The sequence below is a fragment of the Octodon degus genome, unplaced genomic scaffold (genome assembly GCF_000260255.1).
Source record: "Octodon degus isolate 3935 unplaced genomic scaffold, OctDeg1.0 scaffold00093, whole genome shotgun sequence".
Lineage (NCBI taxonomy): Eukaryota > Metazoa > Chordata > Mammalia > Rodentia > Octodontidae > Octodon > Octodon degus.
In genome coordinates, this window is record NW_004524669.1 from 3,466,993 (window position 1) to 3,481,774 (window position 14,782).

Genomic DNA, 14,782 nt, shown 5'->3' on the forward strand with positions numbered 1-14,782 from the left:
TCTTTAGATAGTTATCCCCTAAAGAATAGAAAATAGGCCCTTTTCAGGCTCTTCTCCTAACTCTTAGTTTTACTGCAACCAGTAAAACTTTTAAGCAATGAATATTGAACTAAAAAGGAAGGAATGAGGAAAGAGATTTGCCTGTGACAATGTGGCCCATGGTTTTAGCTAAGGCTTCGCTCTAGAACTCCAGGTTTATATTCATTTTATCTTTGTACACCCCAAGATCCAAGTCTTAGTTCATTCTGGAGACAACCAACATCTCTTTGATCAACTTTTTTTCTCTTGAGCTAGTTTTATTTCAAAATATGTGCTATCTCAAAATATGTGTTTCTGGGTAAAGAAATAAATCTGGAGCTCAGAGACCAAAAGAAAGATGTCCCATGGAGATCTGAGGGTTCAGAATCTTTTGTAATCCAGCATTGTGTCCAAAATATCTGAAAACACCTGTTAGAAGAGCCATACCTTGTTTCAACAACAGCTCTGCCACCAGCTGCATAGTCTTGGACAAGTCACTGTATCTTGAGCCTTTTATGGATTAAAATAATAATCCACAAATTAGTGAAAATCATACCTTTTTCTAAACTTGTAACAATTAAATACAGTGCCAAAATATCATAAAATAGTCCACTTTGAGTTTTTCTTTTTTTGTTTTACACAGGGTTTTGCTGTGTGGTTTAGGCTGACTTTAAACTCACTATGCAGTCTAGACTGGTCTCAAACTCTCAGAGGTCCTCCTGCCTCAGTGTCCCAAGTGCTAGGATTACAGGTGTGCATCACCAGTTCTGCTTCTCCATTAAGATTGGCTTAATATTATCCTATTTGAATAGCAATTTACATTGTAAGGTATGTTAAAGGTTTAATAGCTCTTCTTACACATAGTTAACCTTCTCCAAAATTTTTCTTGTTTAATTTGTTCTCTCTCTCTCTTTTTTTTTTTTTCTTTTTCTTTTTTTGGCGTAACTGGGGATTGAACTCAGGCCCTTGCATTTAGCAGACCAGCGCTTATTCTACTGAGCCATCTCCTAGGCCCCTTAATTTGTTTTCTTAATATGAGGATACAGACTTGGAGAAGAGTCATCAAAATCAAAGAGACTATGAGGGGCTGGCGAGATGGCTCAGTGGTCTAAAGCACCTACTTGGAACAAGCTTGGCAAAGCACAGGGACCGCGGTTCAGTCCCCCAGCACCACATGCCAGCCAGCCCGCCCCCTGGTGGGCTGAGCTGGCCACACACACACACACACACACACACACACAATAAATAAATAAATAAATAAATGTTTAAAAAAAAAAGAGAGACTATGAGTGCTGGGATCACAAGTATGTGTCACCACACCTGGCTGTTTTTAGAAGCAAACAGAACAACAACAATAAAAACATCCACCAAGAGAATGCATAAATTGGAGTACAGTGGAATATTACACAGCACTAAAAATGAATAAAGCTATATCAACTGCATGAATAAGTTAATCTTAAAGTTGAGGGGGGGGAAATATAGAAGCCCTCACATAATATAGTATCACTTTATAAAACTCAAAACTCAGCAAAATTGGGGCTGGGGGGGATGGCTCAGTGGAATAAGCACTTCCCTGGCAAGCGCAAGGACCTGAGTTCAATCCCTGACTCTGAAGGAAAAAAAAAAAAACCTCAGCAAAATTACCCAATATGTCATTTAGGAAAGTGTATTTACATTCCCCTAAAGAGCAATGAAAATAAATACAATCCTGGATTGGGGATCACAGGTAAGGTAAGACAGGAGAAGGAGTCAGGAGAAATTGAAAACAGCTTCAACAGTTATAATAGTTTACTCACATAGAGTAGTATGTACATGAGTGACTGCCTCATTATGTCTATAATTTACAGAATGTATTCTTAAATATGTAATAGATATTATATAAATTAGCATCTGAATACCTCCTTGCTGGTGGAACAGTCTTAAGACATTCATGAATGAATAATAGCTAAAAATAATGGTAGGCTCATATTTACTGAGAGTTCCACAAATGCTAAGTCCCAGTGAGCTGTATAGATATCTCATTCCATCTTTACTCATCTTTGTAAGGAAATGTCATTGTGAGAGTCATTGCACATATAAGGAAACAAAGGCTTAGGAAAATTAAACGGCTTCTCCAGTCACCCAGCCTAAAGTGTGACGGCCTTGGCAGGCTGGGCACGCAGCATCAGGCTATGCTGGCTCCGCCGGCAGTTATAACCCAAAAGGGACGTGCTTGCTTATTTTTCCTTTCCAGAGGTAAGTTTTGAAACTTGTGGAGATAAGAATACTGAACCGTCAGTAAATCATGCCCGTGAAGGAATATTGGATGAAATAGAAGAAAATGGAAGAAATATGTTCTTTCATCCACAGTAACTCAAAGGGAATATATATATATATATAATATATAATATATATATCACATATATATTATATTTATATATGTAATGCATATATATATATATATAATTTACTCAGAAAAGTTTTTTTTTTTTTTTTTTTGTGGTACTGGGGCTTGAACTCACAACCTTGCACTTGCCAGGCAAGGTGATTATTTTACTGAGCTATCTCCCCAACTCTCAGAAAAGTTTAAACACTGTACAAAACGAAATTTATTTTCACACAAGGAATACACTTCAACTCGCCATAGTGCCAACAAATTTTAAAATGCAGATTTAAAAATATTTAGGGCTGGTGGTGTGCCTCTGTGGTGAAGCAGCTGCCTAGCAAGCAAAAGCCCAGGTGGGAGGATTCTTCAAAGATTCCATATTAGACGTCTGGAAGAGATAACCTCTCCCTGTTGAGGACTGCTGAGGAGCTGTGTCCTTTAGAAAGTATTTAGAAAATGATGAACATATATTCCCTGGAAATGTTTCAGTTTAAGTCCAAACATTGAACCAAAATAGAAAACTTTCCCAGGGGTCTTCCTTATTATTTATTAATTCCACAGTAAACTGAGGTGAAATGAAAAGAGACTCCCCCTCCGCTGGGGCCCATCCCAACTTGCAGGTCAGCCCAGAGACTCTGGGGCATTTGACCCCCGTTTCCCCTCAGGAAAGAATTTATCAGCCTTACCTCTTGGAGTCCAACACTCCCACCTTTCCCCACTTCCCTCGCCACCCCTGCAGGTACCACCTTGACTTTTCCTTTCTTCTCTCTTCCCCTCTGCAACTAAGAGTGAAACTGAAGAACCAAGATTAGAAACAAAGATTCCAGGGCACCAACATTCTAGAAATCCAGCAACATCAATCAAGAAACTAGATTTTTGTACCTATAAATTCAACCCCCCAAATCATGGCTCCTGTTAAATAGAATAATTAAAACTAATTAACCAGAGCACCTGTGTTACAGAGCACAAATACAGGTATTCTAGCCTACTGAATAAATTTAAGACTCTGTGTAGGCCACAGCAACCATTGAAGAACAGTGGCCATGGCCTTCCACTACTCCATGGCTGTGGGTCTCAACAAGGGCCACAAGGTGACGAAGAATGTGAGCAAACTGAGGCACAGTACACCAGGTTCATGTGGGACATGATCCGGGAGGTGTGCGGCTTCGCCCCCTACGAGCGAGCAGTGTACCATGGAGCTGCTCAAGGTCTCCAAGGACAAGTGCGCCCTCAAGTTCATCAAGAAAAGGGGGGGGGCGCCCATCCACGCCAAGAGGAATCGTGAGGAGCTGAGCAACGTACTGGCCGTCATGAGGAAGGCAGCTGCCAAGAAGGACTGAGCCCTTCGGGAATAAAGCTTTGCAGAAAGTTTAGAAAAAAAAAACTGTATAAAGCATTTATTTTCCTAGATTAGGTACTGAAAGCAAATAGGTAGTATTGCTGTTTTGTTTGTTTGTTTGTTTGAGGGTTTTTTTTTTTTATGTATTTGGACAGGGTCTCACTACACAGCTCAGATTCATAGTGATCCTCCTGTTTCAGCCTCCGCAGCGCTGGGATTACAGGTATGTGCCACCACACTCAGTGCATCCTGGGTGGGACTGGCACAGCATGCGGTAACAGGGATCAAACCTGGATCCTTGAGCTTGCCTAGGAGGGCACTTAGACCAGTGAACTATCTCTGCAGCACCTGTTTCAGTTTTTTTGAGACAGGATCTCATGCAGTTCAGGGTGCCTTGAACTCACTATGTAGCCCAGGTTGGCCCTGAGTTCCCTGTGATCCTCCTGCCTCAGCCTCCTGAATGCTGAGATTATAGGCATGCACCATCACTCCAGGCTCTCAGACACTGTTTAGATGAGACACCAGCTCTACCCTGGAGGGTGGAAACCTGCAGAAACTGTACTGAAAAGATCAAGAAGATAGCAAATCCTAGGCGCCACCCACCTCTCAACCTGTTTGGGGCAAAGCTGAGAACAAAAACTTTAGAGAGCTCCCTTGGGTTCAAATGCTGGGTCTGCTGCTCAGAAACAAAGCAACTTTAAGTAGATTCTTTTAGTTTAGGTTTTTTGTTTTGTTTATTTTGGTTTTTTGTATTTAGGACATGGTGTACAAGGTGTACAGGGTCTCACTACATAGATCAGATTCATAGTGATCCTACTGTTTACAGTCTCCCAAATGCTGGGATTACAGGAACGTGCCACCATGCCCAGTCTCAATTGCTGTCTCAGCATGCCCCAGGGGCAGACCGATTACAAGGGTGCACCACTACACCAGGTCTCCATGACCCACTCAACGCACCAAGGGAGCATAGCTGGCGCAGCATGTGATGCCAGGGATCAAATCCCGGTCCCTGTGTTTGCCTAAGCAGGCACTTTGTCTGCTGAGCTATCTCACCGGCCCTAGATATAATACTTATTAATTTATAGAATTACTGTGAGAATTAAATGAGTAATGAATGTTAAAGAGTACTTACTCATAGTCAATAGTGGGTCATGGTTAACAGTTATAATTATAGACAAAAAGGGTACCCTAGCACCTGTCTTTTCCATTTTGTTTTGTTTTTTGGGGGGGACAGTACCAGGAATGAAACTCAGGACCTCACACTTGCCAGGTAGGTGCTTTACCACTCAGCTAAATCCCTGGCCCTCACAGCACCTCTCTTGCCTAGGGTGTGGGTTTGTTTGTTTTGTTTTGTTTTGTTTTGTTTTGTTTTGAGACAGGCTGTCCTTGAACTTACTATGTAACCCAGGCTGGCCATGAATTCTTAGCAAGCCTCCAGAATGCTGGGCCCACACACATACACAAGGCCACCTAAGTTTTTTTTTTTCAATGTATTTAGTACAGGGTCCATAGGGTCTCACTACATAGATCGGATTTGTAGTGATCCTCCTGCTTTCAGCCTCCCAAGTACTGGGATTACAGGCACCCGCCACTACACCCAGTCTCAGTCACGTCTCAGCACACCCTGGGAGTAGGGCTGGCACAACACAACAGGGATTGAACCCCAGTCCCTGTGCCTGCCTAAGCAGGCCCAGCCACTTAAGTCCTAAGACAAATCACTTCTCTTGGAGAAATGAGGACTCAGACTCCCAGGGTCAGTACCCTTCCACCCTCAGGCTTCCCTTCTCACTCAGTTCCTCAGGCCAGTCAGATCCGTTAGATGCCTAGATTAATCTCTGGCATTTTCCTCCAGGTATAGGAAGGAACTCTAGCCCAGCGGGCTGTGTTGAGCACTGACTAGCCTTAACTACTCTTCCTCTCCCCTTGAAACTCAGCAAAGGAGACTGAGGCGCAGTCTAGCTTCTCTAAAGAACCCTTTGGTTGAAATGAAACAAAATTGTAAGTTTCCACAGCAGTCCCACCAGTCTAAGCAATTGCAAGTTCTTCTCCTATCTGGTCTCTAGCCTGGAAGGCAGCCCACATCTCTGGTCCATAAAAGGTCAGCGTCTGTGCTGCCACCACTGCCCCGCCCCCCAACTATCCACAGAGCAATATGCTTCCCATGCCTCCTGGGAATTAAAACTGTACTCCCTCCACACACATGAAAACCCCTGCCTTTAAAGCCTTCCTGGGCCAGCTGCCGGGAGCCACTCTCAACTGGTCTGAGCCAGAGACTGCAGCTCCCAGAACTCTCCCAGTGGGAGCTGCTGGCGCTGTCCCTATCTGGTCAAATTCCATCCACTCCCACATTTCACAATCCAACCCCTGCAGAGCTAAGCAGAAGGCCCTGTCCCTGTTCTCTCCCAGGCCTCTGAAGTCAGGGTCTCATTATTTCTTTGAAGGGGAGGGGAGGAAATGCACTGTTATCCACCTGACCATCATCAACCTCCTACGGCGTCCCTGGCCTGTGTACTAAAAGCCATAGCCCAGTGTGGGTAGCAAGTGCCAGGGATGTGAGATCCTGTTCGTGTAAGTGCTGGCTTTTATTTGATATTTTATCCCAGTATTTTAAAGAACTATAAAGCTCCTCTGACCCCCAGCCTTGTGTCAGGGTCTTAGACATTATCACCTCCCTGGGTGAGGGCATGGTGGTACGGGATGGGGGCATGGGAACATGCAGCAGGGCTGGTTTGAGGTAAAAAGGATGCAGAGGGCACCTGCCTCCCACTGTTTTAGCTTCTGCAGCCCAGGGCGCAACCCCCTGGGGGGAGGAAGAAGACACAGCAGGACCTTCCCTCCAAGCTCAGGCCAGCCACACTCACCTGGCTCTCAGCTCAGATGGCAGCCCTGGGGCAACATTTCATAAACCTTTATAAATGTGCCTTATGGGGGCCAAGGGTATATAGCTCAGAGGCACAGCACCTGGCTGGCAGGTGCAAGGTCCTGAGTTCAATGGCCAAAATCCCCAAAAAACTGTGCCTTATGTGACCTGGAAGGCTACGTTAGATTGAGATGTCCAGAGAAGAGAAAGGAGATTTTTTAAAGAATTAAAATGTTATGTAGGGCCAGGGAGATAGCTCGGCGGTCTAAGCAAGGACCTGGATTTGATTCCTGGTACCACGTGTGTGCTGACTCTGTGCTGGGCTGGACACCGAAACCAGGTGTGGTAGTGCACGCCTGTAATCCCAGCACTGGGGAGGTAGAGACAGGAGGATCACTACGGGTCCAGGCTGCTCAGTGAGGCCATATACCAAAAAATAAATAAAAGATTTTTTTAAGTATTATAAAAAAATGTATGTACCTGTACCAACTCCCTAGAATGAACGTAGTTATTACATACCACATACATGTACTAGCAACAGTTAAAATAGATAGAATTTAGAAGTCCAGTGTTCCTTGCAGTTCCACACTAGACTGTATCCCAGGCCCAGCCTAGAGGCTCCTTTGCTCTCCCTGCTTCATGAGGCACAGGGCCTCCTGATACGTACACATGTACATGTGATATGCAAGCCTGATATGCAGGCTCTGCCACCTTCTTCCTGACATCTCTTGACCACTGCTTGTCTGTATATTTGTGTCTCCTCAAATGTATGTGCTACAACTTGATTTCCAGTAAAAAGTGACAGATTAAGAGGTGAGGTCTTTGGGGAGGTGGTTAAAAAAGAAGAGTGGAGCTCTTGTGACCGGAACCAGTGCCTTTAAAACAGGCCTGAAAGCTGGGCATGGTGGTGCATGCTTGTAACTTAGCCCTCAGGAGAGTGAGGCAGGAGCATCTCTGTGCATTCAAGGCCCAGCCTATACTACACAGTGAGATTGTCTCAAATAAAAAAAGAAAGAAAAAGACCTGAAGAGTGCATCTACCCTCCTATCATGTGAGGTTACAGGTAAAGATGTCTTTTAATAGGAAAGAGAGTCCTGGTTAGACACCAGATCTGACAGTTCCTAGATCTTGGATTTCTCAGTCTCCATAACCACAAGCAGGAAACTTCTGTGGTTTATAATTGACCCAGTGCTAGGTATTTTGTTATGTTAGCCTGAACTGACAAGATTACCACCTTGGACCCACAAGTGTGCACAATCTGTCCTTCAGACCCAAAGAGGGGTCCAGGGTGGGCTTGCCAGAGAATTCTGGGGTCCTATGCACCAGGTGGGCATCCTGCTCCACAGGAAGGGGCATGACTGAGCCTTGAAAAGGCCCAAGCTGAGCCTTCTGCAGTGAGGCCCCAGGCCTGATCCACTCCTTTTGCACTGGGATGGCCCAGGCTGTCTGCTAAGGCCAACAGTGCCATGCTACTTCCCTGGGCTCTGTCACTGCCGTGCTACTTCCCTGGGCTCTGTCACTGGTCTTCTTACATTTCCACCTTGTGCCGTGACCAAGAAACAGGAGTACCAGTTAGAAAAGAAAAAATACTGTTTATTCCACACAACTACATCAAGTGCTTCTTCCCTACTCTTTCCTCCCTGCCCTTCCCTCCAGCCCTCAGGAGGCGTAGCCCATGCTAGGAGACAGTCAGAAGCTCAGTCAGGATCTGGAATATGAGGCAGAAAAGGGAGTCTGGGTACAGGAAAATGACTGGATTCCCAAGAACACAAAAACATCAGTGCTTCTCATTCCAAATTCAAGAGTGTTCCTCAGTTCTTCTGACCAAATCGTTCCCTGGACTTGCCTGAATAAAATGTCAAGGTCAGTGCAGGGTCAAAGGCCCCAGGTGATTCAGTGGTTCACTGAAAGTTTTGTTCTTTCTTTCACTTTAAAACAAAACAAACACAGATTACCCAGTTCACCACGTCTGCCCATTCTCCTGTCTTTCCACAGCAAAGGAGCCACCATGTTCTGCCTAAAAACTAAAGGATGCTTTCAAAATCCAAATTAATATGAGCTCATTTCAGAGCCTGATGCTAATGAAAAACAAAAAACCACAAAGAAAACACTCCCTCAATGAGTGAGCAGGCCCAGCTGCTTTCTGGAGGTCCTACGTAGGGGAGCAAGGGCAGAGGTCACAGCGCAACAGTAAGCTCTGCCTCCTGCATGCTTCGACACGCCCTGCACCCCTCTGCCCAGGGAATTCAGCCTGCAAACACCTATCTCTCTGGAAGACCAATCCATCTTTCCAGTGGAGCAAAAGCAACAGCTTGGTTTTGGCCAGCCTAGGGAAGACAGATTTAGATGAGGGAGAGGCTGAAAAAACATAGCTAGGCCTAATTTAGACCCATGGTGGTTCATGATGTTTTTTTTCCTGCCATGCCACATAACAGACAGATGGTGTCCTCCTGCATGTCCACACCCTGTTTTCTATGTTATCCTCCAGGCTCCAGGTATAACTGACTACTTATCTCCTCCCAGAAAAAGAGAGAGACAGAGACAGACAGAAACAGAGAGACAGAGAGACAGAGAGACAGAGACAGTGAGACAAAGAGACAGAGAGAGAGACAGAGACAGAGAGACAGAGACAGAGAGAGAGAGAGAGAGAGAGAGAGAGAGAGAGAGAGAAGCACCCCTGAATACAAGCATTTGAGCATGAAAACTTGCATCTCTTTAATTCATTGAAGGGTGAGTTGCCGAAACACTGTCACCGACACAGTTGTGACTCCTACTGAGCATGTGTGAAGGACACCCCTCTCAAGTGAGTGGTCATCTCATAGGGGTGGTTGTTACCCAGGACCCAGAGTGCGAAGCCTCCTCTTCAGAGATGTACTCACCGGGAAGCTGGATCAGGCAAGCTGCCCCCCCACCTCCTCACCCTACCACACACCTGCCAGGTCTGGCTGGTCCGAATGCAGCAGGGCACAAATGTGAGGACCTCTCCCTGACAGGGGTCTCAAGAGGGTGGCTACACTGGCACTCAGAGCTTTGCAAGGACCAACAGTTAAGTGGGACAGGAAACGCAGTACCCCAGAGCAAGCCGGGCTAGGAGGTGGCTCTGCATGTGACCCACAGAGAGGAAGATATACCCTTTCCTGGTAGGTCACATGAGATGCAGTGGAGGACAGCTGCCAGGGACCAGGTTCTGTAAGGATGCAGAGAGAAAGGGTAGGTCAATCCTGGGACCTACCAGGATTGTGGTCTTTAAGGACAACTTCCGCAGCAAGTTTAGGTTCACCCATGCAAACCTCCTAATTCTTCTGAATCCCTGGGCTCACACATTGAATTTTAAGGGCTGGCCAGCCACAATAAGGATGGAAGCTGCCTTAACAGCTTGATTAAATGCCAGCTACACTGTACATAGCTATCCCCTCTAGAGGCAAAACCTGTCCTGACTCTGAGAGAACCATGGCGGTTGATTACACAATAGCCGGTCTACAACTCCACAAAATGAGATTTCTCCAATGTCCAAGGCTTAATTAACATTGAAAAGGAAATTTGAGTTAAGTAAACTCCCAGAAGAGACCTTCCTGGGCAGCCACTATAAACCCTTCTGGGTTGTCCTTTTCCCCAGGGCCTCCCTACCTGGCCTTTTTTTCATTTGCTCCTTTGAGAAAGCCAAGTACAGGACTGAGCTAAGCATGGAAAAGAGAAAGGCAGCAACAGCATACTTTTCCTCACGCTGCTTCAGAACTGCCTGTGTGCTCGGGCAGTGCAGGTTTTTCCCAGGCTGCAAGGTCTTGTTCTGTGGAGCAGTGGCCATGGGCAGAGATTCGATTAAAATCTGGGAGGATGGCCTCAATCCACAAAATTCCAGCAGCAGACCTGGGACAACTCCAGGATAAGTAGAGCTTACTAGTCCTTCCTCCCAAACCAATTGCAAAATAAAACATTCTGCTTTAGTGCAATATTCCTCCCCCTCAAAGGAACTGGGAGAGGAGCCCGCATGCTCTGATCCCAGGAGTTTGGGAACCTTCTGACCTTGAGGTCAGACCTGTGTCCAACCTTCTGAGCAGCATATCACACTTCTAAGTTATCCCCTGGGACCTTTCAGGGGTTCTGCATGCCTGTAGGCAAGGTGGAGAGGGCAGTACAGGCTGTGGTTCCACTGGATCAACAGTCACTCCCGCCACACTAACAACAAAGCCAAGGAGAAGAGAAAGAGGGAAGAGAACTCTATTGAAAACAAGAGCTAATGGCCAAGGGTCGTCAGGAGCTGCTGCGGCCCTGGCCCAGACAGAAGCTCCTGGTTCCCGGGCAGAATTCCCCCTTCCAATACCATAATAGCAAAGTGCTTTTCTGGGTATCACCACAAATCCCTTCTTGCAGCACGCTCAGCTCAGAGCCTGGGGCTCTCATGGGGGCCCCTCTGCTCTCCCCAGGATGTAAGATGGCAGGGAGAGCAGGAAGGTGTTGACGCACATGCACACAGTGGCATCTCATGACTGAGGACAAGTGCGGCATAGCTGAGCAGAGCCAAGTGACAGGTACTGTCACAGCAGCGGTGACAGCTGGGTGCCAAGGGAAGAGTACAAAGTGCTGAAACAGGGCTGGGCCTGAGCCCTAAGGGATCTGAAAGACATTCAGCTTGCTGGTGTTCTTCAGTGTCTGGCGCCGATTGCAGAACCAGACGCGCACAACCTCTCGGTCATAGTTGAGCTCCTTAGCAATCTCAGTGATCTCCTGGCCCGTGGGCAGAGGGTTCTTCTCAAAGTAGGCATTGAGGGCCTCAATGGCCTGGGGGGTGAAGGAAGTGCGGCGCTTGCGTTTCTTGGAGGGCTCACCTCCTACAAACTCCATCAGGTTCTGCTGGCCCTCCTGGTTCCGAAGTTCAGCCTCGTTCAGCCACTTCTCCAGCACTGGCTTCAGCTTCTGGGCACTCTTAGGTGTGATGTCCAGCTTCTCAAATCTGCAGCCAACACATGCACAGGAAGGGACAGAGAGCGTATTGGTCTCTTTGGCACATGCAAATCTGGGAGGAATCTTGGTTCCTCCCCAAAGGGGCTATTCCAATGAGAGCTGCCGAGACTCAACCCGGAGTCTCCTCACCACCTCCACCATGGCTTCTCTGGCTGCACCAAGCCCAAACTCCTCAGACTCTTCAGTATCCCAGGTCTGCACAGGGAGACCATTCCATGGCCAGTTTAGCAGGGTCACAACAACAGGGCCCTAAACAACTGTTCCAGAAGTTTCACACACAAATGGGGTAACCCCTTTGAGGAGTGGCCTCTCGAGGTCCTGAGTGCTGACCAGGCTACTCTTTCTGGCGGAGCCAAAGTGCCACGGGGGTTGCATTAATAGTCACTCTAGTCTCACCATAGAGCAGACAAAACTGTTTGACCATTACTAAGCAATGCATTTATTCCTTTCTGAAACTTCGCTACTCCACCTATGGTTCTGGTGTCAACACTAGTTTGTAGGCAGCACCCAGAAAACTTAGCTCTATTACTTTAAGGTAATCCTCACCCAAGTGGGAATGGGTTGGTGACCAGGTATGGTATAGCTTGAGGGCAAAGACAGAACCAAAGTCCCACTTTTGTAATTAACATTATCAGTTGTATTCCTGTCCTGCTAGGATTTCTGCATTCGTTTGGGTCTTGGGTTCTGCCATAAAAGCAAAACTGAGGATGCTGGGGATTGGAGGGAGGGCAGCTTTCAGAGGGCTCTGGGAGTATGAGGGGAGTCTCTGGCTGCTCCCAGGGTTCCCGTCCCCTTTAGGACAGTCTTCCTCATCTGGAAGAAGGCAGGAGCAAGAAGGACACAGGCAAGGGCTGGGTGGAGGTCTGGGTCCCCATGAGTGTCAGTGGTGGCAGGCACTGAGCAGGTCCAGACCTGTCCAGGACAACTTCACTCACCGGCAGATGGCTGACTGGCTGTAGGCCGGACCCTCTGTCGCTGTTAGAGCCTGGCCCACCTGGGTCTGTGTGAGGCCCAGGGAGAGCCGCCGGATCTTAAAGTTCTTGGCAAACTCCCGGATCTCTTCCAAGTTGATCCCATCCTCATCCAGGTTGGGAGTGTGCGGCTCTAGGCCAGAGGAAGGCACCGGGGAAGAGTGTGAGATGGGCCACATCCCTGCTCATCTGGCCCACTGGCCTGGACTGGTGCAGTGGTGAGGGATGAGGGCACCTGGCAAAAGGCTCGTGGCACCCTGAAGCCCTCATCACCCTGCCAAGGAAGACATGTGGGAAAGGCCCCTGAGCCCATCTATGGGGGAAGAGCTCTGACTGCTGACCCTGCCCCACGCTCCCCATCCTTTCCCAAGCCATCCACATTCCTCCAATACTGGGTTACAAGACCACAGCAGAGGTAGCCAAGGACTTGGCCCCTCCAAGAGGCAGCCAAACACCCAGCTCTGCAGCTCCACCATCATCATGTCCAGAATCCAGTCCAACAGGAATAAGAATAAGAAAGCCAACCCTTTACCAAGGATGGCGGTGCATGCCTGCAATCTCAGCCCTCAGGAGGCTCAAGCAGGTGGATCACCATGAGTTTGAGGCCAGTCTATGGTACATAGTGAGTTCAAGGCCAGCATGAACTACACAGTGAGATGTTGTCCAAAGAAAAACAGAAAGAAAGATCCCATCCTAGCCCTCCTTGCTGAGCACAGTAGCACATGCCTTTAATCCTAGCTTCCAGAGGCCAAGGCACAAGGATCAAGAGCTTGAGAGCAGCTTGGACAACTTAGTGAGACCTTGTTTCAAAATAAAACAAAAAGGGCTGGGAAGGTAGCTCCATGTAAAATACTTGGCTAGCATGCAGAAGGCCCTAGATTCAATCCCTAATGCCACAGAAATAGGAAGAGGAGGAAAACAACAACAGGGGAAGGAAGGAAGGGGATAGGAAAAAGAGGAAGAGGAGAGGAGAGAAGGGAACGGAGCAGAGCAGGAGAAAGCCTGCCTCTCATATTGGGCCTTTGCTGTCCTTTGGATTCCAGGAAGTTTATTGACTTGAGATGGAGTCTGACTATGTTACCCAAGCTGGCCTTGGACTCCTTGGCTCAAGGGACCTCCTGCCTCACCCTCCCACAGAGCAACTGGGACGACAAGCATGTGCCACCAACCGATATTTACTAAGTTTATTAAGAGAAACAGTATCTGAGGAGATCAAGGTGTCCTAATAAATGCCTTCTCTCACTTCTCTATGCTCTTCTACTCAGGGACCTACTTACTGGACACCAACTGGCTGACTGTCGGGGTTTCTGAGCAGGTGATTGGGATGGGAGTGGAAGCAGAGGGCTTGACTGCTGGAGCAGGGCTGGTGATGACCACAGCAGGCTGGGGCACAGCTGGCGTAGGCTGGATGGGCTGCACCTGGGAGAAGAGAGACAGAAAACCCCTGTGGCACCTCTCTGGCTCAGGAGCTTGCAGTCCCAGTGTGGACCAGAGGCAGAGCAGACATGGGCATTAGATCCTCATTACTACCCAGTGCACTCCCACTTGCACCACATCAAAAATCAAGATTAGAAGCTGCATACTAACACCCTGTCCTCAACAATGACCTCCTGAACAAGCACAGCCATGAGCCCTGCCAGACTGGAACCTCCTGGGAGGCAGGTGGGGTGGGAGGCTCAGAATGCTTCAGTGCACTTAGCCAAACCCCCAAGTGCCCACCTGCGGGATAACTTCTCTCCTATTTCTGCCTTCAAAGGAGAAACTTAAACCCAATTCTAGAGCCTCCCAGGCCTCCAATGTCCATGAGGAGGAAACCGGTAGGTTACTGTGGAGCTTCCCTACATGAGTAAGGAGCTGTTAAAAAGAATACAGTATAAACTACTACAAAGACAACATGCAATATATTAATTATTATAACTGTCCTACTAACCTGTTTTGAAACTGTCTCATTGCTATTTCTTTCTCAATAAAATTAGTTAAAAAAATTAAAAAATGAAGAATACAGTACAGCTGGGGGAGGGGGACAGCACCACAAATGTTCAAAGAATAAAAGTATCTCTCTTAACTATTCTGAATCATAGTGCTAAGTGTAAAATAACTTTTATGGAATAATGCCTTTCAAAGGCATTTTCTTTTTTCTTTCTTTTTTTTTTTTTTTTTTGCGGAACCGGGGATTGAACTCAGGACCTTGTGCTTGCCAGGCAAACGCTTATTCTATTGAGCTAACTCCCCGGCCCCACAAAGGCATTTTCATATGTATTTTCAGA

General features: G+C 47.2%; 1 protein-coding gene across 17 annotated transcripts in view; it reads right to left on the reverse strand.

Annotated features, from left to right (window-relative positions):
• Positions 1–9,181: 9,181 nt before the first annotated feature.
• The window catches only part of Pou6f1 (POU class 6 homeobox 1), a 28,435-nt gene continuing 22,834 nt past the window's right edge, over positions 9,182–14,782 (reverse strand). For 16 of the 17 annotated variants that reach the window (XM_023722711.1, XM_023722708.1, XM_023722702.1 and 13 more), the window contains 4 exons: positions 13,793–13,934; positions 12,480–12,648; positions 11,409–11,533; positions 9,182–9,769 (listed from right to left, as the gene is read on the reverse strand). In XM_023722711.1, the coding sequence (XP_023578479.1) occupies positions 9,504–9,769; positions 11,409–11,533; positions 12,480–12,648; positions 13,793–13,934 (702 nt within the window). In that variant the 3' untranslated portion in view covers positions 9,182–9,503. Of the gene's footprint in view, positions 11,534–12,479; positions 12,649–13,792; positions 13,935–14,782 lie in introns of all 17 variants that reach the window. The other variant, XM_023722707.1, reaches the window with a different exon arrangement.